This window comes from Gambusia affinis, linkage group LG14 (genome assembly GCF_019740435.1).
Source record: "Gambusia affinis linkage group LG14, SWU_Gaff_1.0, whole genome shotgun sequence".
NCBI classification, from domain to species: domain Eukaryota; kingdom Metazoa; phylum Chordata; class Actinopteri; order Cyprinodontiformes; family Poeciliidae; genus Gambusia; species Gambusia affinis.
This window is the reverse complement of record NC_057881.1, coordinates 2,449,646-2,475,019: the sequence shown is the minus strand read 5'-3', so window position 1 is coordinate 2,475,019 and position 25,374 is coordinate 2,449,646. Positions and strand designations below refer to the sequence as shown.

The following is a 25,374-nucleotide window of genomic DNA, read 5'->3' as shown; positions in this document are numbered from 1 at the left end:
CATCAAATTCTAAAAATTTGATGAAGATTTTGTGAGATATTGACCTACATACCACAGTTGTTAAACACCTTTTTTCAGAGTGAAAAGTCAAATAAAAAAAACCAAAACAAATACATTGAAGTTTGTGATTGAAACTTCAAAATGACTTGCTAAGCTATTAAATCTGTAGGAGAAATAATTTTAACTGGTTCCACAAAGATCACAAGACATGCGGCAAATATCGTCAGGTCCGGGAGTCGAACCCACAACAGCCATGTCAACGACTCAAGGCCTCCAAACATGGGTTGTGCTATCCCCTACACCACCATGGCACGCCCTAAAGATCACAATTTAATTATATTTGATAAATGTATTTATTTATGGAATACCATCAGACATCAAACTAGTCAATCCAGACCTACACCACTGATGACAAAATAGTTATATTCAGATAGCAGTCTTTAAACTTGTCAAATCACAGTTAATGTTATATAAATAATGCTATAAATCAATTAAATTGGGAAAACTTGCCACTTAATAGACTTGCCTTTGCCAGTTATTCAGGGAACTATTTACTTTGCGGAGAGTTATTGTTGTCGGGAGATGAGGTCTTTGAGTATCACGGCAGGCTTCTTGCAACCTCGGAGGGAGACGGCATCCGAGAGGGAGAGAGAAGGCTGCTGGCCGGCTCTACTTTCCACCGGCATCATTTTCGCCTCGCGGGGAGACAGTTAGTAAATTGTCACCAACGGCTGCGATAAATTTTAAATTTTACACCGAAAAAATTATAACGAGCTGTTTTTCATCTCCCTTTGAATGAGGGTGAAGCTTTTTGTCGAGGCGTTTAATGAGACCTTGCCTTGTCTATTTACCTTGTGTTAAATACTCACAAAAATTTCAGTTTACACTCTTTTAGCCAGTTAACGGATTTTTCACATTACAGTTTTATCTAACGGTAGCTTACAGACGACATTTTAAGACGGTTGCTCGATTTTTCCCTTATAATTCAGTTTCATCTTCCGGTCTTAAAATCCAGACGTTCTGGTTCAAGTCTGAGATCATCTTTTTGGAGGAGAACCGACTGACAGCTCAACAATGGGGGTAAGAAACATTATTTATGCTACTTCGGCTTTCCGCCGCAAAAATGTCGGCTGTTTGTTCGGCACAGATTCGGCAAAAGTCTGCAGATGAAAGGGTTAAAATGAATATATGATGTTAGAATGACATTGTACAAGGCCGGTTAGCTATTAATCGAAAGTGTAATGCAGTCAAACAGATCTGATTTCTCTCAGAAAAGTCATTACATTAGGTATTTGCTGTTAATAACACCAAGTCAGTGGGTGTAACGATGAAGACGGGGATTAACTGGGATGAAAGTGGGGGATGCATGGATTGCCTGGACTCATTTTTATTCATTTTATTTTTGTGGAGGAATATGCTGCAGCTTTCTAACTCATCCATACTGAAGCAGCCTTATCACAACCTCACCTAAATGACACGTTAAATGCAGGAGTCTCCATTCTCACCTAGGGAGACAGACTGAAGCTCAGGTACATTTATTCCACATCCAAACAGGGCGTTTGTGTTTCACACAGCTTGCCACCTCATTTATCACACATTTTAAGACTTCAGAGGTTCTCTGGGTTGTTTTTATGCGATCTTAAAAGCAATCTGGGGTTATTGGTCACGACCTAAAAGGCAGACGCGTTCCCAAAAGCAAGCCATAATTGAATACCTCACATAGTCGGAGATAATGAATGTGCAAAAGCATAGTTATGGACTAATATGTAACCTGCAAGCTGCCGAATTTAGTCTTTCCTACTGATTGGCTGCAGAAACTCCTGCTCACCCATACTGAGTTTTCTTTTCAGTTGTTCTCCTTAAAGCAGAAAGATTCATAAAATTACACAGTTGCCTAAATGTGCAACCCTTCTCTACTGAGGGTGTTGCCTCTGGTTTGTTTCCCTTTTCATTTCCTCAAACGCCATTTAGTACTAACTCATTTATACATTACATAATACAACAGTGTGTGATGTTGCTGCCATGGATGAGGCTGGGTTTACTGAAAGGTAACAAAGCAACAATTCCGCTTTGGGTATCCAATACGGACAAGTGCGTCAAAATGGTTCCTCAGAGGTGATAATCCTCCCTCTAAACCCCCACGCTCCTAAACATGTTGACTGATGGGGCCCAGAGGAAGATGCTCTCATTGAGGGTAGCCCTCATCGTCTTGTTTTATCCCTGATGCCTAATGAAACCAGGCTGAGGCTTGATCCAGACCCAAAGTTAGGCTTTATGAAATCACGTTTATATCCCATGCTGTTTTTATGAGGTCCATTTTTTTTCCTGATTCACTGGTCATTATTCACCATTTCCTTGTATTCTGATAAATCAGAATTAGGCTAGCAAGAATATATAGTGTAGGGAACTGTGTGAACCCGTAAGTCCTTTCTCTTGTGCTCCATATCCAGCTGTAGAGGGTTGGGATAAGAGAAGACTAGAGCAGAGTATCGCCGCTGCTCTGTCACGGTTTGTAACTATGTCCACTAGACTGCCTGAGGGGGACACCGCACACAACTCTGGCTACTTCGTCAAAGAGCGGGAGGTGGAGGATGGAGAGTGGTTTGTTAGCTCAGGGGTGGAGGGGGTAAGTGGAAACTCCCATGTTCTCTGATTTACCGTCGGATGAATGGAGTGAGAGAGGAGATGCAAATAAAACAGTGATAGAGATGGGAGGACGAAGACTCACCTTGAGAAGAGTGCAACTTGGCAAGGATGGAGGAAGTGGAAGAAAGCTGCTGCTGGGAAATATTTGTGGTACTGAGATGGGATGGAGGATACAGTGATGTAAAGGTTTAACCATTGATACAAATGCCAGGCTGAAGTTACTATGTCTGCTCAAGTCCCATGATGCACTTGTGGGAATGCTTTAAGATGAGAGCCAACCACTGTGTGGGATTCACAGCATGGTGTTTATCCATTTAACACAGCCAGCGCTCTTTTATGGCTAAACTTACTTTGACACCATGTCATCCATACATGGTGAAGCCGAGAGTTCATGCTGCAGCACTCCTCTGGATAAACTTTTCTTATGGCAATCACAAAATCAGATTATTATCAATGTTAATATTTTCATACAAATAGAAGTCCGTATGTGGACAGAACATCAGGCAGCAGTGGCTGTGAAGTGTTTCATAGTACCACTATAGATAAATAAATCACTGTTCAATAGACAAATTCCTCACTAGTAATCAACTTACTGAGGAATGAGATTGTTTGGTTGGTGATGTTCAGTTATTAATAAAATATTTAAAAAGTATACCCATACAGTGTAAGATTGAACAACACAAAAGGTAAAGTTGTTTAACAACTGGGCAGAGTTTCACTTTGCTCATCTATATGCTACATTGTTTTCATCTTTAGCAGTTTCAGCTATTGAGCAGCTACTGCCAGGCCATGAGAGTCGAACCAACTTAAAAGTGACGCAATCAACATTTTCTCGTGTGGCCTAGCTAGCTTAAATAACTCAGCTCTTGTTTCCTTAATTTTGGGAGAACTGTGATCCAAGAAACTGATCTCATCTGCTGATCCTATCCTCCTCTGCATGGGTCTGAAAATCAGCCACTGTCCCATTTTGCTCTGCTGACAGAGAGGGCTGACTGACAGACTCACCCACCAGGTCACTTCAGTTCACGACAAATGTCATTTCAATCCATTACTACTTTTTAAAAAAAAATGTTGTAAGCTTATACAAAATATGTTTGAGTTAACATATTACATTATGTTCTGTACATAGTATATTAGTTTTCCTCTAAGACTGGGCTAATTATCATTAGCTTTGCAGCCACCTTGTACAGATCAGCCCCTGCTATAGAATGAGAACTGAGCTGCTAATCCTAAACGAATGTTTTTATTGTTTTTAAAATAAGAAATCTTATAGATTGTGCTGTTGAATTTGAGGTGGAAATGTTTGAATTTACCTATTTAAAGCAAATTTACAATCTAAAATATTCACTCAATTAATAATCAACTGAGATTTTGCGCTGGGAAAACCTCCTCTTTAATATTCAAGATAGTGCTAATTTGGCATTTGCCCCCTCCCTAAGTATTTTTGCTCATTAGGTAGACTGTTTGCCAGCATACACATGTCAGACAGTCCAGCACAGTCTCAGTTTTTTGGCAACTTGAGAACAAACTCTTCAGTGATGGACAGAAGTCATAATGGCAACTAGTGGATTCTCTTTTGTTCATATAATTTGTTGTGTAATTGCTTCAGTCAGTCAATATTTCATTAATACTCACTCTGAGCCTCAGGACCCTCTGTAGTTTCCATCTGTGAGGCAGAGTGTAAGAAACCACATTGATCTGTACAACTGCAAATCACCCATTGTTGATCACCAATGTCACTGATTCTGCTCTCAGTGCAGTGAACAGTTTGTGAAAAGCTGTGTGACTCATTTGACTCCGTTTCCTGTTTAACAGCACAGTGACGTTGAGGTTTTCCAAACCATCCCTATGCCTTCTGGAACATCTCTTCATGTTAGGAAATAAACAATATTACTTAAATGCCTAAATATCTCTAAAACCTTTCAACACTTTTATTATGGCCTCCTACTTTACTAGTGACCTCAAGCATTAAAAGTAGTCATTTTTATTGGATGTTGCTTCGAAGATGTAAATCAAGCAATTGGAATTTGATAGCATCAGTAGGACTGATTATTTTAGTTATCGAGCAATCTGAGGAATCTGACGAATAATTGAATAAGACATTGTCCTGTTCTGAAGTTTCCTAAGCTAGTAAAAACAAAATGCTAGTAAAAAACAATTCAGTTGATTTTTTTTTACACATTTATTTATGTAAAACACAGTACAATTCAAACATCTCTTACTCTCAAGTTTGAAGTATGAAAGACTTTTTAGTGGAAAAACTGAGAAAACATTTCACATGTATTCCTTTTCAGTCAGTTTAATCGATGAAGTCTCACGTTGCCCCATATCTGTCAAGCTTTGGGTTTGAGATTTTGGGAAATGTCTCCTGGAGTGGGGTGTTTGGGGTGGTGATGGTGGGCGAACGAACGTAAGATGGGGGTGGTGGGCAGGAAATAGACCAAGAGAAAGACAAACGTAAGACCGGGAACCGGTAGACCAGGGGACGAAAGTAAGAATGGGGGGAGCAATACAGGATATTTACGGCACCTTTGTCCATCACACTCAGAAACTCATCTACCAGCTATCTACCGCCACGATGCGCTCTGCCACCCGTTTGTTCAGACTGGGATGATATGAAATTTATTGTGCGTTTTGTTCGTAAAGCTACTCTTACACTGTAACCATCAACTACTCAGCAGCCCGCCATGTTCAGTCTATCTGCTCACCTGTATAAATACTCCTGCAGTGCTTTTCCCACCGTTTGCTTTCAACCAGCAGCTCCCATAGGAGAGAGGCTGCCGTACCCCAGGCATCGTGCCAGTCATTTTAAGGATGCTTATTGGTCCCCCGAAATCAACAAAAACCCGGACGTTGTCATGGATCAATAAAATCCCCAGGCCAAACTTGAAAATTTGACTTTATGATGACACAGGTTGGTTTTTGTCAGGTGGAAGTGAGAGCACTGTGCAATGCAAGTAAAGTCCTGGCCAGAACACAGTGCACTAAATAATAAAACATAAATTAACAAAGCTTCAAGGCAGATAAATTTTCCTCCAGGAATTTTAATAATCAAGGTACTCTGATCACTCGAGGAATCGTTTCAGCCCTGGTTACAACTCATCATGAACAAATTTCTTTTCACGTTATTGTTAGTCATGCCACACTGAAAGAAATGCTCTAGCTGTTGAATATTTTACACAAATAAATCTTGGAGATTTATCTCTTAAAAGCATAAGTTAAAAATAAAAAATCACAACTGTAAGGCTTGAGACAGAGGCCGTTGTTTCTTACCAGGGGTGCGCGCCGTAGGGATCGAGACCAATGCCGTTGTTTATTACTCATTCTGCTGCATGTTGACGCGCAAGACGTAACCGACAGCTTCCGGTTTAGTATTTTCAAAATAAACGGACAGAACGGACATATTTAATTATCTCTTGCGCAGCCCGGTACCAATTGGTCCATGGACCGGTACCGGTCTGCGGCCCAGTGGTTGGGGACCACTGGTCTAGACGATTTCCTCCAGTTTAAACCTCAGTGCAGATGAGTGGAAGAGAGCCTTGAAGCAGATGGAGGGAGGAGAGTGTAAACAAACCGGGAGGTTGAAGGGAGGTGCTGATGATGAAGAACTCCTCTTATGCTATTGCCTATGTGTGTTTTGCAAGCAGTCCTTCAATATTTTCTAGGTCAGTCAGTTCGCTGAGCTGTATGGTAATCCATTTCTTTTTGCGTGCAGAACTATGATCTATTTAATGTGGCACAACCGGAGCTACTACTCTGTTCTCAGGGCTACACCGACGGGAGCTTCCATTCAGACTCAGAACCAGGAGAGTGACATTCTGATCACTGGAACATCATCAGATTAGGTTGAAAAATGGGTTAAATACCAGCTGCATCAGTGCCAGCTGGCAGATACTTCACCAACAAGGCTGCTGTTACTTTATCTGCTGATGTAAAGACCTGATAAAGGTTTTGCTGGTAGTGGATTGTTATCTTTTGAAACTCCTGTTTGTCCAAACTGGGTTATGGCCATAAAATATTTCTGTCTGATGTCTTAACATTTGACCCCTGATTTCTGCAGATTAATAAAGATAATCCAGTTTTCCTCAGACTCGGCTCAGAAATATAACATGTTGGACTGGATACAGTTCACCAGCAGAACAGATGAATACAAGGATTCTTCATGTTTCTGTGTGTGAACCTTGTTTTTAAGTCTTAAAGTGTAATAACATTTGAACAGTTTGCTCAATTTCTTGAGAGAAAAGGTTGCATCTCCTCATTTGTCATCTTTCCTGAGCATGTAAACAGACTTCTCAGACTTACAAGTATGTTACATCATCAGATCCTTCCTCCATTCAGCTTTATGGTAATTTATGGGATCGAGAAATGTTCTTGGAGAAGTTTGTAGATTTGAGATAATTTTGGTGGGAAGAGTGTCAGAACAGGGATACAGAAAGTCACCCCAGAACTTGATTGTTCATTTATTGTTTTTGCATGTGTGGGTTTGCATGTGCCTACTAAGAATAGGCATCAGTGCATACAGAACAGAGTTTCCTCTAGGAAACTTGCTAAGCCCGATGTTAGGGGCATTAGGGCGGTCTGCCAGTGGGTCACCAATAGGCATAATCATTTAGAAATAATGGCATGTGATGGTTAGGGTTAAGGTTGACTTGATCAACAAGGGGTCAGGGCAACCCTAACCTGACAGGTAATTTCTAAATATCATAAACGAGAAACAGCCAGGAAAAACTAGATAACTTTTTTAATCTTCAAAAAGGCTAGAATCTCAGTACAGTTTACAGTTTTTACCCTGTGTTTTACCAGAATGTGTGAGGAAATTATTCTTATGCTCACAATTTGTGCTATTCTTTCTGTGGTAAAATAAAAAATAAAAATTTTTAACAGAATAACAAATTGCAATATCTTATCAAATTTGACAGCTTAAGTTAGATATAAAGAAGCAAGTTATAGTTTTGCAGAAAATAAATGTTTAAGACAAAATGTTTAATTGTTTTCTTTACTACAGCACAAAAATGTGTGTTTGTTACGAATGCAGAGGCAGCGAAGGAGAGAGTGACAGAGGAGGATTATTGTTGTTCAGTGGGTTAATCTGTGGCTGTAGTAAACATGCTACTGTCCAGGGTTCAGAACACTTTCTGACAGATGGCCAGAGATACGTAAACATGCAGTGTTTGTAAATCCATGTGTTCACACATAGACGTGGAAGAACAGATGTTCATCAGGTTCATCAGTATTAGTTTCTTAATCTTTTCTTTATTTAGTTTTTTTCATCAAAAAAAACTAAATATATGCTTTAATCAGTTTCACCATTTTTCTCTCCACAAACAAACTGCAAGTTGACTTTAATTATACCACATATGTACAGACACCAGATTCTGTTAAATGACACCCTTAAATAAAAATTTACATTTTATATTACATTATTGGTGCTGTATGCAAAGCATAATGTTTTTATGTGCAGCTTGAAAAAGCAAAAGTGAAATAAATTGTAATGAATTTCTTTAAAATTGGTTTGCCTCTTGATAGTAAATAAAGTTGTCAAAAATCTTAAACAACCTATAAACTGAATATAAACCAAGTTTTGAGAATTAAAAAAAGGTTCTCTTGTCCCCATTCCTTTGTGCCGTTTTCTGGTTTCTGAGGGACAAGCAGTTTTTATCAGCAGCCGGCTGGTATTTTAGTTCTGTTGCAGGAACCCACGGGATGTTCCTCTGTCAGTGCAAAGAGAGCGCAATAAAACTTCCAACAGAAATGTGGGAAATACTGAAATTAAATGTTTCCTCTGAAATCCAGGACTACAAACTTAGTTGGTCATTAATGAGGTGTTATACAATACTTCATTTACACCCAGTATTTCATTTATTAATCCAAGGTTGGGCAAATAATTAGATCAAGCTACCATAGAAGCAACTATGTCGGAAAAAGTAAATTATATTTCATAATAAATTTTAAATATATTCTTTTCTTCTGACAAAAGTGGATGTTGCAACTGATCAATACAAAGTGACCCATCATACTGACAAATGACACTTTAGATTTAGGTTTTCTGTCTTGTATATCTTATATTTATATGTAATTCTATCTATGTAGCAGTATTTATGAAACGGCCAAAAACAGGAAAGAAAATGCGTTGGTTTTCAAATCAAAAGCTGTTTTTTATTAAATGACATCAAGTGCTTGATTTTCAATGTTATGTTAACTGGAGGTGACCTGCAGATCTAAAGCTACTTAGATCTGCATAAAGGGGTTACCAGCATAGAAACGAGGGCAGCTGAGGCTAAAAATCCTCATTTTTTGGCTCATGGTTTCTCATCTCTTCTTGCTGCTTTATTTTTTCTCCCAAAGTTATATTTGTTCAGTTTTAAGACTAATATTTCCAAATGACTGATTACATTTTAACCAAGATCTTCTGAGTCATAATGTTGAATCAACACCAGTTGTATGTAGTTATTGTAAAGTAAACAATATAACATCTAGAATGACATGGAGTGTTTGGTTTTCTACTTTGAAAAAGAACTCTGAGTTTAACGGTCTGAGTTCATCCCCAGTTCAGAGTCTGCATCTCCTCAGCAAATCAATGATTGGACGTTTCAGCAGACTTGGCTATATTGTATGTTTTCATAAACTACTTTAAGATTTGTAGTCCAAGTCTAAGTTGAATATTCTTTTTCCAGGTCAGTGTAACTTTTATCTTCCTTCCATCCCAGCCTGTACAACAGAAACAGAATCAGAAATGATGGTGGGATAAATTGCAGATTACACCTAATCTGAAAACATTTAGTTCTTGTTTTCACTCCAGAAGACTCCTTCCACATTTTGATCTCAACTTGAAGGTTCTCATGTCATCTTAATATGATATCAATATTGTATCCTCTCAAGATCAGTTGTCAGATTCACCAACCAGCAGTATGTGTCCTGATTGTATCGCCTGGTATCTCGTTCCTCATTTCTTATATTTTGTTCCTGATTAGTAGATGTTGTTCTCTACTATGAAAGACTAAAAAAAGCTTTTTGGCCTTTGTGTGTTCCAGTATGGACGGTCGGACAGCTACAGGGTGGCCACCACACAGGACAAGGATGACAAGGAGGCGCAAAAGAAGAAGGGAGGCAAGGACTTAGATGAACTGAAGAAAGAAGTACCCATCGTACGTGCACTTCCTGTGTTTCTGATGTTCAGCATTCACCTTTGTTACAGAGGTTCATTTGATGAAGGACTATATGAATAAAGATTAATGTGGAAGCATAGAGATGATCAGAACCAGATGAGTAAAGTCAAGACGATCCTCCTGATCTTCCTGTTTTTAAATGAGATTGTATAGAAGATGTTTTTAGCATCTCATGCTGCAGAGTGTGGTTTAACATGGAGGAACAATTTAATCTCTTTGTGGTGTGATTTATTTCTCTTTGAGGCAGAAGTTCAAACTCACAGCATACCCTGTTGATTTAAAGCCATTTACCATGTTTCAGATGAAATTATATCAAAATGTTACAGCAGATAAAAAAATACTTTGCTAAATTAAAAACAAGGATTTATTGTCTTATGTTTAGTGGTTTTTCAGGTGCAAATTTTGAATTTATATAAGAATTGTTGACATGAATTTTGATGGCATTTATCTGTCAGCTGGAAGATGGTTGTTGGTTTGATTCCATCTGCCCACCATCCTATGTTCAAGCTATCTTAGGAAAGATCCTGAGAGTGTTACAGTGCTCAGGTTTGTGTGCTAGCAGGTGAATGTGACTCATCAGTAAGTCTTGAAATGTTCTTTCTGAGTGTTGCCGTTTATAGAGCTTTTTAAATTCACTGCCCATCTGTATTCTCTGCAGACGGAACATAAAATGTCCGTTGAGGAGGTTTGCCGGAAATACAACACGGATATCGTTCAGGTAAGATATTAACTTCAAACCACACAGATCAGTCTGAAACTTCCTGTTTCAGGACAACTACAACAGTTTCACCTAAGTTAGGACATCGGTTTCAGAATCCCCTTCAATTTTTCTTCACAAATGTTCTGTTTAAAAGCACATATTCTCCGTCCTAAATGCTTTGCTTCAGGGCTCAACGTTTCTTTGGTGATTTGTTTTCATGTTTGTTTATTTCTATCACCTTCCTACTAATTGGTAATACATCCCCTCTCTGTGTTTACCACACCCAGGGTTTGACCAATGCCAAGGCGGCAGAGTTTCTGGCCAGGGACGGACCCAATTCCCTGACCCCACCCCCCACCACTCCAGAGTGGGTCAAGTTCTGCCGTCAGCTGTTTGGTGGCTTCTCTGTCTTGCTGTGGCTCGGTGCCATCCTCTGCTTCCTGGCCTACGCCATCCAGGCTGCGACAGAGGACGATCCTCCTGGGGATAACGTAAGTGGACGGGTGTCACAATCATTCATACTTGCAAGTCATGTTGCTTTAAATGGAAATGCAGCTTCTAACATTGTTACAATGTAATTTTAGTGGAACTATGGCATATTATTACTGAATCAGGATATGTTCACACAGCAGGTCTTGATGTTCAATTTCAATCTTTGATTAAATCTTTTTTGTTGTTGTTTTTGGGATGGTCATTCATACTACTAATTAAAACTGACTGCCATAAGACTTCTGTGCAGATTATAACGCAGAGCATTCTGGGTAAATACAACCAAAACAAATGTGTGTGTCTAGTGCTAGCAGGAGAAATAGTGTGCGGTCTTTACAAAAGACAATAGAGAAATCCTACAACTGCTAAAATCTGACACCACTCCTATTTTTTTACATTTTGTGAAGATGGAAGTTGTGCTCATGTCTTCTTCTGCTTCTAAACAATCAACTCAGAAGAAAATGTTTTCTTGTTGCTCAATATATGCATTCGGTGTCATATTGAAGAAAGTGTCGGTGCTTTTCAATTTCTCCCTCAGTGGTCATAATTTTCTGCCTGATAGTTGTGAAGAAGTGTCAGTCTCAGGGTGAGTATTTGCTGCTCTGTTTCCCCTCATCTCGTCAGAGATCATTGTGCAGAGTCCTCTGGGATGAGTGTGTCGGCTGTGTGTCCCGACGCTGCCAACTGGCCCGTCTTTCAGTTGACACACACCATCCTGTTAGCGTCCATTTTTATGCCGCCATAGGGAGATGGTGACTCCTGGTGTTTGGAACGTTTGGTGAAGAGAAAGATGTTGTCGGGTCAGCACAGTTTCCATGCTGGGTCAGAACACAGAACAGAGCTGAGAACAGAGGCTAAACGGTTCTGACGCACACAGCATGACCAGACAAAATACTGTGGGTCAGTCTGCAGGGAGGAGTCGGTGAAACAGCAGCAGTGTTGAGCCAGGATGAGTCTGTTTGTTATCCACCAAAACATGAGTTCATGCTCCGATGACCAGCCACAAACAAATATAGATAACAGGACTCTGAGAAGTTAGATAGATAGATTTTTATTACAGACCCAGAGTCCAGATTACATACAAAGAGAAAACAAAGACAATAAAAGAATAAAAAGTACAAAAAATAAACAATACAAACACATGACTTCTAACCTTACAAAAGGCAATCCTATCCTACCAATGTCTCCAGAGTACAGATGAGTACTTTATTGCACTATATTTAACATTTGCCAACAGTAGTATAATTTTATTATTAGACTCATTTAAGCGACAAATAAATCTATACATACGTTTTCTCAAGACAGCCATCAAAGTGCTGACTCGGGCAGATACAAACAGTTCACTGGCACTGGACCATCTGGGTTTATTTAACAAAAGTCTAAGTGCATCATTGTAAGCCACCTTCAATTTTTGAAGACTGACTTTTTTAAAATTGCACCACAAATGTGCAGTATACAGTGATGTACAATATGATCTAAACAAGTTCAGCTTCACTTCATCCGAACAGAATCCAAATTTACGGACAAGAATATTTGCCTGAGCGTATAACATCCGAACCTGACGGTAAATGTCCTCATCATCAGACAGACAATCTGTCAACATATGACCATATTTCACTTCAGTTGAGACTTTCAATAAAGACCCAGACAGTTTGAAATTTGGAAATAGTCTATTTTTGTCCTCCTTAGTGCGACAGATCAAGATGGTGCTTTTTGAAGGATTGAACTTAACATCATGTAACTCACCATATGCTGAACAGACATTAAGGAGCTCCTGAAGACCAGCTGAACTTGGGCTAAAAACCACTAGGTCATCAGCATACATTAAATGATTAATAATAGTATCACCAACCATGCAGCCGGTTCTACACAGGTTTAGCTGCTTAGAAAGATCATTCATATAAAAGTTAAACAAAATAGGAGATAAAATGCTTCCTTGTCTGACTCCATTGCTGACATGAAAGGATGCAGACATACAGTTGTCCCATTTCACTTGCATAGTTTGATTAGCATACCAGTAGGACAGACATCTTACTATATACTTAGGTACACCAACTTGGCACAATTTTAAAAATAGTTTTCTATGATTAACACGATCAAAAGCCTTAGTGGCGTCTAAAAAACACAGAAAAACTGTAGAATTTTTGCTGTTATAATTTTTCAATAATTCTTTTAGTCCATATATACACATCTGAGAAGTTAGTTAATGTGTTTTACCATATTATTGTTTAATACAATAAAAACAACTTGAAGATCTCAGTTATAACTTAAAATTTTTCTGAAATAATTTTCCTTTCTTTATCTTTATCTGCTGAGGTGTATTTTTTTCTCTCTGCTTGGATGCAACATATTTTTAGATTAGAAAAGTGATCTAACTTGACAGATTTTTACATCAGATCTGAAAGTCTCCTATTTTTTCCTCTCTTCTTCTCTCTCTGTAGTTATATCTGGGTATCGTGCTTTCGACTGTTGTTGTCGTCACTGGCTGCTTCTCATATTTTCAAGAAGCTAAGAGCTCCAAGATCATGGAGTCCTTCAAGAACATGGTCCCTCAGGTGCATGTTAAATTTTTGTTGTTTTTGCTTTTTTAATACATCTCTAAGAAATATAGATAATGAATCTTTCTATGCTGTTTGCATAGTGTTTTAATAAAAAAACCTTTTCAAAACGTTTCTTTGGCACAATTTAAAGGTGTCATTTTCACACATAACTGATTTTTATGGCAGTCGGATGTTTCTACATTAAATCTTTTTCTGTAAAACATTTTCCTTTGTACCAATTGAGGCCACAACTTTTTTCTCTTTTTATGTCAGTTAAAAACATTTAGCTATGAAATATCTCATGACTTCCTTCCGTTCCCAGCAAGCCTTGGTGATCCGAGAGGGAGAGAAGTTGCAGATCGATGCAGTGCAGGTGGTGGCAGGAGATCTGGTGGAGGTGAAGGGAGGCGACCGGATCCCCGCTGACCTCCGCATCATCTCCTCCCATGGCTGCAAGGTGTGCACAAACCAAAAAAAACTCAAGCTCTAGCAATTTCTCTGTTTGACTAGTTTTAAACGGTTTTCCTGTATTGCCAGGTTGACAACTCATCCCTGACTGGAGAATCGGAGCCCCAGACCAGGTCACCTGAGTGTACCCATGACAACCCTCTGGAAACCCGAAACATTGCTTTCTTCTCCACCAATTGTGTCGAGGGTAACTTCCCTACTGTCAAGTTTATAATGGTCTTTATAAATTTAACATTAATGGATATAACAATCAACCTTTTCAGGAGTATAACGTATTTATAGAGTAGAAAGGTGTAGCAGACGAGTGACGTTATTTTAAATGATCAAGTAACATGGTTTATTAAATAAAATAATGCAATTTCCCTTTTTTGGGCTGCATAGCAGCACAGTTGGTAGTACTGTTGCTTTGCAGCAAGAAGGTTCCTGGGTTTGAATCCTGGCCTGAGGTCTGGAGTTTGCATGTTCTCCCTGTGCATGCGTGGGTTCTTCCAAAAGCATGACTGTCAGGTTGATTGGTCTCTCTAAATTCTTCTTATGTGTGATTGTGTGTGTGTATGATTGTTTGTCCTGTCTGTCTCTGTGTTGCCCTGGGTTAGGGTTAGGGTTACCTGTCCAGAGTGACCGCCCTCCTGCCCATTGACCAATAGGCACCAGCAACCCAACTAGGGATAAGCATATAATAGGCTGGATGAAATTTCCCTTCTTTTTACACATGATTTGTATAAACTAATAAGTGGATTAGAAATTTATAGGAGAGGCACTTCTGTATTTAAAACAACAGGGATGTTTTGACATTTGTGTGAATGTAATTATTGTTTTCCAACTTCAGCTTCATATGTTTGTAATGCATTTTGCTATTAAAGATAAAACTATAATGATCCTAATTCAACAAGAGTTTAAAATCACTGCTATATTTAACATGTTACGTCTGGTGCCCTCTTGTGGTCAAAATTTATGTCTCGTGCCTTCAAGTTGAATCAAACAGTCAACGCTGTTTATGCTTTCATTTATTGTGATTCTATGTAATAATTTTGATTAGTTTCTGTTTTTAACTTCCTGTATTTTGTTTAATGCCAGAAGTGTAACAATGTTCTCTAACCTTCTCTCTAGGAACTGCTCGTGGAATCGTCGTGTGCACCGGTGATCGTACAGTGATGGGTCGCATTGCAACACTCACCTCAGGCCTGGAGACCGGCAAGGTAATGACTTCATCATCTGCAGGCGCTCTGCAGCGGTGCATTAAAGCTCATCAGAACATCAGTTAAAGATGGTTATCAAACATTTATGCCTACTTTATCCAGTTTCTCTATTTTTGGGGTTTACAGTGTGCGTTTATTTTTCTGCCATAACAGAGTAGTTTCAGCTTATCTGAGCTTCAAAAAGAGAGATGAGGATCATTGTTTCATTTTAGGTTAAAAACAAGTTACTTAAAGCATAAAGTTGCCTGCACTCTTAGAAAAGATCTACGTTTGAACAAGAATTTGTTTCTCATCCTTTTTCAGACACCCATTGCTAGGGAGATTGAGCACTTCATCCATATCATCACTGGCGTGGCCGTCTTTCTTGGCTTGACCTTCTTCGTCCTTTCGCTGGTCCTGGGCTACAGCTGGCTAGAGGCTGTCATCTTCCTCATTGGCATCATCGTCGCTAATGTCCCTGAAGGACTTCTGGCTACTGTCACCGTGAGTCTTCAGAGAAACTGGTTTGAGTGTTTGTGGTGTTTTTATCTTTGAAGAACACGGACGGGTTAGCACATCATCTCTATAATGATTCTGTCAAGTTGTAATTTTGTTATAGGTACCTTTTGTGTCTTGTCCTTTCTATTTGTTGTAGGTAGGGGTTGGAAATATGGACTACAAGTTTTATCATAATATTTACTGTAGTATTTTGATAGCAATAAAAGTGACTGTAAGAATTATTTATTACTTTTTTAGGTAACTTTTTACTTGCATAGCTCCACAAACACAAGTGCACTTGGAAAACCATTTCACTAAAAAGCTATTTTAATGAACATTGGTAGATTTGTTGTTATTGTCAGTCTATGTGACTGGAGTCTGTTGTGTTGTTTCAGTGTGTTTTGTAACTGCAGTGATTTTGTTGAATGTTTTGTCCGGTGGTGTGTTTTTTCCCCTTAGTTTTGTGTTGTTGTGCTGTAACTTTGTGTCTGGCTCAGTTTTTCTGTCTGTGCTGAATCTGTTCAGTTCTCTCTCTCTTTCTGTGTGTCTTTATACCAAAGCACTCATGTGATTGTGTGTTTGTGTTTCTCCTTGTCCATTCTCCTCTCTGTAATGTCTCTCCCCTCTTTTCCAGACCAGGGCGGGGCTTTCTGCAATGACAACAGCTAGTTAATGTAATGACATTAGGTCTGCTACTTTTTAGCTTGATAATCTGAACTTGGCCTCCTTGGCTCGGCCTTGGCTTGTTCTGTTTGGCCCTTTGGCCTTGCTGTACTTGGCTCAATACCATAATGCCAGGGTGTCAAACTCATTTTCATTTTGGGCCATATCAAGATGATGAATGTATTGCTAAAACCTTTTAACCTCTTAATTAAAATATTAATAAATAGCTGTGTCTGTATTCAATGAGAACTTCTTAAAATTATAAATATCAATCATATTTTCACACTGGTCAGTCCCTCCAAGATTTTGCAATTGTTTTTGTGATATTTAGCAATCAAAATCACTGATTTTGTGGTGCTACTTTAGAAATACTTGCATGGAATTTTGCAGTACTTATGCTTATGTATGACAGTTAATCAGTAAATGTCACATTTTGTTACTTGCCACATCAATCAGACTATAACCTTACATCACATTAGACTGAGGCAGCATAGTACTGCAAGTTAGAAACACCGCCACCTGCAGGTGGGAGTTAGCATTGCTTAAATCCCAAAGTTTTAAACCATTTTTGGAGAAAATTCGTAATAAATTCACAATTATGCACTATAATAATAATGCAGGGCTTTGTTGATTTTGCATGAATTTTTGCAGTCATGGAAAACTGGAGGGACTGATTGATGTAATTTGCCTGGTTTGAATTGACTGATAAAATAATATTTAAACACACAGCTGTTTTCTTTAAGGTTCTATTTATGTGGGCCTGAAGTCCAGAGGGCCACAAAAAAAACTAGATTGGGCCTCGACGGACCAGATTTGGCCTCTGGGCCTCGAGTTTGACACATTTCCCATAATGCATTGCTGTTCTGCTGTGTCACCTCACTCAGTCATGCCTCTGCATCGCTTTATTGGCTGTTTATACTTCTCAGAAGGATTCTTGATATTAGTGCATTTTGCTGAGCTGTTAAGGAGAGTAAAGTTGCTTGGGATTCTCGTTTGGGCTGTTTCTTATTTGGTTTAGTTTGCTACTAATTAACTCTGCTCAAGCAGATGCTCCTCTAATGTCAGGTTTCCCAAATAAAACACTAATTTATCTTTATTCTTTTCTTTCTTTGTTGTAATCCCCATCTATCCATCTTTCTCTTCCACCGTTTGTCTCCTCCTCTGCCTCCCTCTTTGGCATCATTCTGTCCTTCAAGGTGTGTTTGACTCTGACTGCGAAGCGAATGGCCCGTAAGAACTGCCTAGTGAAGAACCTGGAGGCTGTGGAAACTCTGGGTTCCACCTCCACCATCTGCTCCGACAAGACCGGCACCCTGACCCAGAACCGGATGACCGTGGCCCACATGTGGTTCGACAATCAGATCCACGAGGCTGACACGACTGAAGACCAGTCTGGTGAGAATTATGGACTGGGAGGAGTTCCAGTTAATCCTTAACAAGAACTAGTTCTGAGTTCAACCAGGTTGAATTCAAATATTCCTAGTTCACTGCCAAATGAACAAGATTTATGAACTTCAATAAATCTTGTTCATTTTTAAGACTTTGTTGAAGATAAATATTACATATAGTATTTTATGTGTAGCTCATGACATCAATAACCAATTAGCACCATGATGATGTCATCGCCTAGCATTTGTAAGATGAATTATATGTTCTCATTTTCTCATTAGGCTCTCATTTTGTCTTCCATAAAAAAATATTTTTACATTAAATGGATTCCCAAGACAGCTGCTCTAATTCACATATTTAAATGCTTTTCTCAATAGAGGAGGAATTCATTACAGGCCTCTGGTTTAGATTTATAAACATTGACTGGAAGCTTTGTTTCAATCAATATTTAAGACCATATAAATAATAAAAAAGTGTTTCAAATCAACACTGTCAGACTAAAAGACAACAGCAAAATTAAAAAATAGTTATTTTACGAAGGAATATAATTACTTTTGTTGATATGAAAATCAAACTTTATCATGTGACCTATTTTTACAAGAATATCTTTATTGTAAAACTGAAGCTCAACTCTTCTCTTTTCATTTTTCAGATACACACACACACACCGTGCATGTTATCCATCTGATTTCAAACCATGAACACTTGTTACATCCGAGGTGCCTAAAGAGGTCAGCAGGTCCTCATAGACCTGCTGACCTCTTAGCTGTCAGTTCCCATGACAGTTAAGAGGTTGAAATAAATCTTAAATCCAAACACTTCACAAAATGTACTGCTGGTAAAGTTTTTATACGTTCAACAATCTACAATAAATCTGAACCGCTGTTTGTCCTGTTAGTTTTAGAGCATTGAGTTCTCAAGAACTCTGTGTAGAAGAGACTAGATAAGAAACCAGATTTTAGTTGTGTAGCAGGAAACACCCAGACTTCGGATAAAGTAGTCTCTTTTTGACCCTTTCAGGTTCTTCTTTTGACAAAAGTTCAGTGACATGGGTATCTCTGGCTCGTGTTGCTGGACTGTGCAACCGTGCTGTGTTCAAGGCCGGTCAGGAATCTCTGCCCATCCTGAAACGTGATGTAGCCGGCGATGCCTCTGAGTCAGCTCTGCTCAAGTGCATCGAGTTATCCTGCGGCAGTGTCAAAGGCATGAGGGACAAGTACAAGAAGGTGGCTGAGATCCCCTTCAACTCCACCAACAAGTATCAGGTAGACTCCAAATAGTTCTTGGACTAGGACAGACCAGAAGGCACAAACTCTGTAACGACTCTTTATTAAACACATAACAAAATATTTTTCCCATTCAGCTTTCAGTTCATGAAACTGTGGAAGGAAATGTAAGTTCTTACCTGCTGGTGATGAAGGGAGCCCCTGAAAGGATCCTGGATCGCTGCTCCACCATCATGATCCAGGGCAAAGAGCAGCCAATGGACGACGAGTTGAAAGAGGCTTTCCAGAATGCCTACCTGGAACTGGGAGGACTGGGGGAGAGAGTACTGGGTAAGAATAAACCCCAAGTTAATTCCAGACCCAAAGAAATTAAACCAAGTTAGTAAATAAATGATGTGTGATAAAGCGAAATGACACAGGAACAATCAAAAGATTGGAAGTTACTGAAATACAGTATATTCAGTTTGTACTGATGCTTGAAATCCTAGAAAATGTTTATATTTCATTTAGGTGTTTTCAAGGTTTGGAAAGTGCTTGATTTTCAAACTGTAGAGTTTTGTTATGAAGTTCAATCTAATGTTTGATTGCTGCCTAAATTTGGAAAACATTTACTCTTGAAACCAGATTTTTCATACAAAACACATGCACAATTTTTCTCACTATCCAAAGTCAATCCAGACCAAACTTTTCTTGTTTTAGTCAGTTAAAATGTAAGAATTTTTTTGTAATTTTATTTGTATGTTGGTTATACTAAGGATATCATTAACATTTTCAAAACATATTTACAGTTCTCTTTTTCTGTCCCTTTTCTTCCAGGTTTTTGCCACCTGTTCCTGCCACAGGACAAGTATCCCAAAGGTTTTTCCTTCGACACAGAGGATGTCAACTTCCAAACAGACAACCTTTGCTTTGTTGGCCTCATATCTATGATCGATCCTCCTCGCGCTGCCGTCCCTGATGCTGTGGGAAAATGTCGCTCCGCTGGTATCAAGGTGAAAACCTTTCAGTTCCAACTTTAAAATTAGAGAAATCCTGCAAATCAGCACAGTTAAAACATTTGTAACGTGTCATTGTTTTCTACTTTAGTTATACTCTTTGACACAATTTGCAGTCCAAATTCATTGTAACTTTAATTATAACGAAGCTTATGCTACCACAAAAGACCAAAGTGCTGTGAGGAGAAAGGCATCCACTATGTGACCAATTATTAGGCAAATTATATTTCAGAGGAGTATCTTTAGTATCATGTATTTGTCCAATCATTTTAAAACTGAAGATTAACTCTGCTCTCTTTATGTATCCGTGATTTCTAACATTAAATGAAAGGCTTCCTATTCTGTTCAACAACTTATTAATATTTCATTTTATTTTGGTAAATTATTTTTTAATTATGCCTATTATTTGCTGTTCTGTAGGTTATTATGGTGACTGGTGACCATCCAATCACAGCCAAAGCCATTGCTAAGGGAGTCGGGATCATTTCTGAGGGCAATGAAACAGTGGAAGACATCGCTGCTCGTCTCAACATTCCTGTCAGCCAAGTTAACCCCAGGTCATACAGCAGGCCGACATTTATGCATCTAATCTTATTCCATTGATGAAAAACATGAGGGATTATTTAGTTCATGTAAGAATTAGATTCATGACAGCTATGTTTATCATTTGGAGTAAACTGTTGCTTGAAATTGTTTTTGTTTTGTAGCGATGCCAAGGCCTGCGTGATCCACGGCACAGATCTGAAAGACCTGACTCAGGGACAGATAGACGATATTTTGAAGAACCATACAGAGATAGTCTTTGCTAGAACTTCCCCACAGCAGAAGCTCATTATTGTCGAAGGTTGCCAGCGACAGGTAGAGTCAACAAACATTAAGTTTATTCTAATTGTTTATTAGTAGATCTGCTGTTGTTGTATATTTGGTCTAATAATGTGAATGTGTGGAACCTCCACAGGGAGCCATCGTGGCTGTGACAGGGGACGGCGTGAATGATTCTCCGGCCCTGAAGAAGGCAGACATCGGCGTTGCCATGGGGATTTCTGGCTCTGATGTGTCCAAACAAGCAGCAGACATGATCCTGCTGGACGACAACTTTGCTTCCATTGTGACTGGCGTGGAAGAAGGTGTGTGATTTAAAAACAAAGCAGGTGTTAGAGATTGGAGGAAGTAAAAAGTTGGGAAATGAACTTGAAATAAAAGCAATTAAAATGGCTTTAATATTGTAAATATGATTTATGTTACAGTCCAAACCTTTTGTGTCTGCAGACCCTGACTAAATACTTGTCATGTTTTTGTCTTTAGGACGCCTGATTTTTGACAACCTGAAGAAGTCCATCGCTTACACCCTGACCAGCAACATCCCAGAGATCACTCCATTCCTGTTCTTCATCCTGATCAACATCCCACTGCCGCTGGGTACCATCACCATCCTCTGCATCGACTTGGGAACCGACATGGTGAGAACAAAGTGCCAGTCAGGGAACCAAACTCTTCACTCTAGTGCAAAGAAATCACTGTTGGGTTCCACATTTTCCCACAGATTCAGCATTTCTACACACTTTGATGGATTAAACAATATGTTTGCATGCAAAGAGAATCAAAATCTATGAGCTGTAAATAAAACAATATCAATTAATGAGTCACTAGGAAATATACGGCTTATTGTGTGTAACTACAGATTGGGTGCAAACTGCAAAAACAATTTTATCATGATGTCATTGTGTAAGTACTGCCTCATATAAATGGAGTGGTATCTAAAGAATAATACAGAACCAACACTGGGGAGGAGTGTGGGAACACTAGTTAAAGTACCAACTCTTAAAGCTTGGCTAATGAAAAGATTAATTTATATATGGTATGTTACTTTTTCTGTCTGAAGAATAAAGAAAATTGATAAACAATATTCTTCATCTGTCAGGTTTAAATTTGCTCTTACAGCAGTGAATTTATCACTTTTATCAGCTCAGATCTGAGTCGTGGTATATTTTTGTTTGTCTTTCTTTATTTAAGACATATAGAGTTGTAGATTTGTTTCTAACATTGAGTCCTGTTTACGTCCATATGGTTTCTACAGTTCTGGTACATTTACTATTGATGAGGCACACGGCTTTCAGGCTCCTGTTCTCACAGGATGAGAAAAATGTTTGGGCAGCTGAATGATAAAATAACTTTAAGTATTTTGTCCCTTTGGTGAAAAATCTCAAATTGAGCTCATTCACTTGTTTAAGATCGATTGAGCTGGTTTTGTTTTGAACAAAGTGTGACTGCTTCTTCTGCTCATCTGAAACTGTTCATGTAAACATTTTAGATTTTTTTTCTCTCTCTGTAAATGAAATGTTTGTTTACGTCTCCATTAAATTGATTGAAGTTTGACGAATAAACCATGTTTGTTCTGTTTGAGGTTCCTGCTATTTCTCTGGCTTATGAAGCAGCAGAAAGTGACATCATGAAGCGCCAGCCAAGGAACCCATTGAGGGACAAACTGGTCAACGAGAGGCTAATCAGCATCTCATATGGACAGATTGGTGAGTTATCTTCTATATCTAACTATATTCACACTGGGCTGCTTCCACATGTTTTAGTGCAGTAAATCCTATTCTGTTTAATCACTTCTGATTAATATTCCACAGAAAGCTAACTAGCATTCTGCTAACAAGCATGCCATGCTGTTTCTGCAGGCATGATCCAAGCTCTTGGTGGCTTCTTTAGCTATTTTGTTATCATGGCTGAAAATGGTTTCCTGCCGGCTCGGCTTGTTGGTATCCGGCTGAACTGGGACGATCGCTTTAACAACGACCTGGAGGACAGCTACGGCCAGCAATGGGTACGAGTTTCCTCCTGCCATCTCTCTGTTATCATGCTGGCCTTCTGACTTCTCCATTGATATCAGCCATATGGAACAAACATGAAAAACAAAACAAGAACTGTTTTCCAACTGTAATTTTCTGATGTGATGATGGTGTGAAGACAAGCAGCTCTGAAACAGGAACATGTTCTGTTTTTCTGCCAGACGTATGAGCAGCGGAAGATCGTAGAGTTCACCTGCCACACAGCGTTCTTCGTCAGCATCGTGGTGGTGCAGTGGGCCGACGTCATCATCTGCAAGACCAGACGCAACTCCGTCTTCCAGCAGGGGATGAAGTGAGAATGAAATGATCTCAAAGCGTTGACAAAAATACACCATAGAAAATTCTGATCATGAAAAGCTTTCTTTAAAAAGAAACGGCTTGCATCTTCAGATGATTACAGATCTTCCAGTAGATTGGCAGTAAATTCTTGAACAGCAAGTTTATTTAACAATCAACATCAAGCAGGTCTGAGCTTAGTCGCAGGTAAAAAATCTGAAAAAAGATCCAGCTTTCGATCAGCTTTTTAAACAATGCAGTTCCTCGCTGCGACCACATGGTGGCAGTAATAAACCAGATGTTCCAACATGCAGAGCGCTGTTCTCTGACAGCATTTAGAGCCTGATGAGGATGTGATTACAGAGCAAATTGAGACGAGTCCACACTTTAATTTTTTTCTGACTGAACTCTGGGTTCCTCCTTTCACCTCTGTTACTCTGGATTTCCTGCTACATCTTAAATTCTCCTAACATTGCATTTTACCTGTGATCGCTCAAATTGTTTCTCCTTCCTTTGTTTTGCAGGAATAAGATTCTGATCTTTGGGTTGTTTGAGGAAACAGCTCTGGCTGCGTTCATGTCCTACTGCCCCGGGTTGGACGTGGGGCTCCGGATGTACCCACTCAAGTAAGAAACCTGTACTACACGTTCAAACCAGCAACAATAAATTCAGATAAAGGCAATTTCTTTCTTTAAATCCAGTTACTATAGTCTTAATTCTTATTTCCTACCTTATTTTAGCAGCTCAGTAAGGTGCAGTGATTTATGATTATTATTTATGTTTTTGTTATTCCCTTCGAGGGCCTTACTGTCCCGATCCACTCTCACCCTGACTCTTGTTTCTCCGCAGGCTCAGCTGGTGGTTTTGTGCGTTTCCGTTCAGTTTCCTGATCTTTGTTTACGATGAAATCCGAAAACTCATCATTCGCCGAAACCCTGGAGGTGAGTCCAGCCCCTCGCCCACTTTGATGGCAGAGGCTCATTTCAGTCATGAAACCTGAGTCAGTAACTGGTGGCTCCCTCTTCTTCTGTTCCTTTTTTCCTCTTCTGTCTCTGCAGGCTGGGTGGAAAGAGAGACCTACTATTAAATCATCAAAGCATCCTTTGCTTCTATCCCATCCTTCCCTAAACTCGCCCCTGCCTCTGTCCCTGCCTTCCCTTCTCCATCCACTCATCTGTTGCTCCTTTCATTTTCTCTAAAATATTAAAGAAATGTTTACTCATCCTTCCATCTTTTCTTCACTCCCCCATGTTCATTTCTAAATTAAAAACACAACTGCCAAGACAACGAGAGGACCAACAGCAGAAGGGTTGAGGATAGGGGAGGCGCGGCCTTGTTACAGCCCCTCCCCATCCTCTCCGTCCCTCTGTCCTTTTTTCTAGCCAAAGTCTGTACAGCACTAATCTGCCAGAGCCACAGTTTGTGCCGACATTGTTCCTCCATCGTTAGTGCGCTCGATATTCTGCCGCTGCTCGGTGCTCCGCAAACATCTCGATCCACGAGTTTAAAAAAAACCCGACTGTTCCTCTGCAAACCCAAGGCAGCTCCCGCGCCCGCCTCCGGATCGGAGCGGACGTCCCGTTTCTGTCCACCTCCTGGAGTCGAACGGCCCAGATCCAGCTGCGTAATCACTGCCATCCCTCCTCTCTTCCTCCTCCTCTTTACTCACTGCCGTCCTCCTCTTCCTCCTCTTCTCACCAGTGAGCCAAGCGCTCACTGACGCCCCCGGCAGGGTGGAAGAAAGGCTCCGCTCCCCCCCCCCCCCATCCCTGAATTCTTCTCTGTTAATTGTTTTCTAATAGATGACTGCGTGTTTTTTAAAAACTCAATTGTTTGTAAAAGTTTTGTGTTTCTTTTTCTCTTTAAGTTCAGAGTGGGTCTGAGAGATGCTTGTTTTCATTCGGACATGACAAAGCACACCGTCCCTCCTTATCCTTCTTCTGCTTACCCTCCTGTCGATCTGTCCCAGTTTCTGTCTGTTTGTGAACACTGTGGAAACCCTCCGTCCTTATTAAACTCCTGACCAGATCTCACTGGTCAGGAGTTAATAAAGAAAACAATCTTTCTGTGTCCTAGGAAAAAGAGATTTCTCTCCAGTTTCATTCTTTAAATCTATGAAAAATGCAGAATAAGCACCTGTACCTTAGTTCCTGAAACAGCAGCAGATTAAAAAAAGAGAAGTAAATGAAATAAAAACAGAAGGATCTCTCTTGTTCAGCTTGATCTCCAGTTTGTTTTTGTGTGGACTTATGTCAAAAAATGGGAATAAATTCTGTGACCAACTCTTA

At 39.5% G+C, this 25,374-nt stretch overlaps 1 protein-coding gene across 1 annotated transcript; it reads left to right on the top strand.

Moving 5' to 3' along the window:
* The first annotated feature begins 678 nt into the window (after positions 1–678).
* On the top strand, positions 679–25,374 carry atp1a3a (ATPase Na+/K+ transporting subunit alpha 3a). Its single transcript, XM_044138421.1, has 23 exons — positions 679–1,080; positions 9,678–9,791; positions 10,471–10,530; positions 10,800–11,003; positions 13,443–13,556; positions 13,864–13,998; positions 14,079–14,196; positions 15,120–15,208; positions 15,512–15,691; positions 17,545–17,743; positions 18,758–19,002; positions 19,101–19,293; positions 19,780–19,955; positions 20,379–20,515; positions 20,666–20,816; positions 20,917–21,085; positions 21,264–21,418; positions 22,363–22,486; positions 22,640–22,785; positions 22,972–23,102; positions 23,611–23,712; positions 23,936–24,027; positions 24,145–25,374. The coding sequence occupies exons 1-23, from the start codon at positions 1,075–1,077 to the stop codon at positions 24,171–24,173; spliced, it is 3,069 nt and encodes a 1,022-aa protein (XP_043994356.1). The 5' UTR covers positions 679–1,074; the 3' UTR covers positions 24,174–25,374.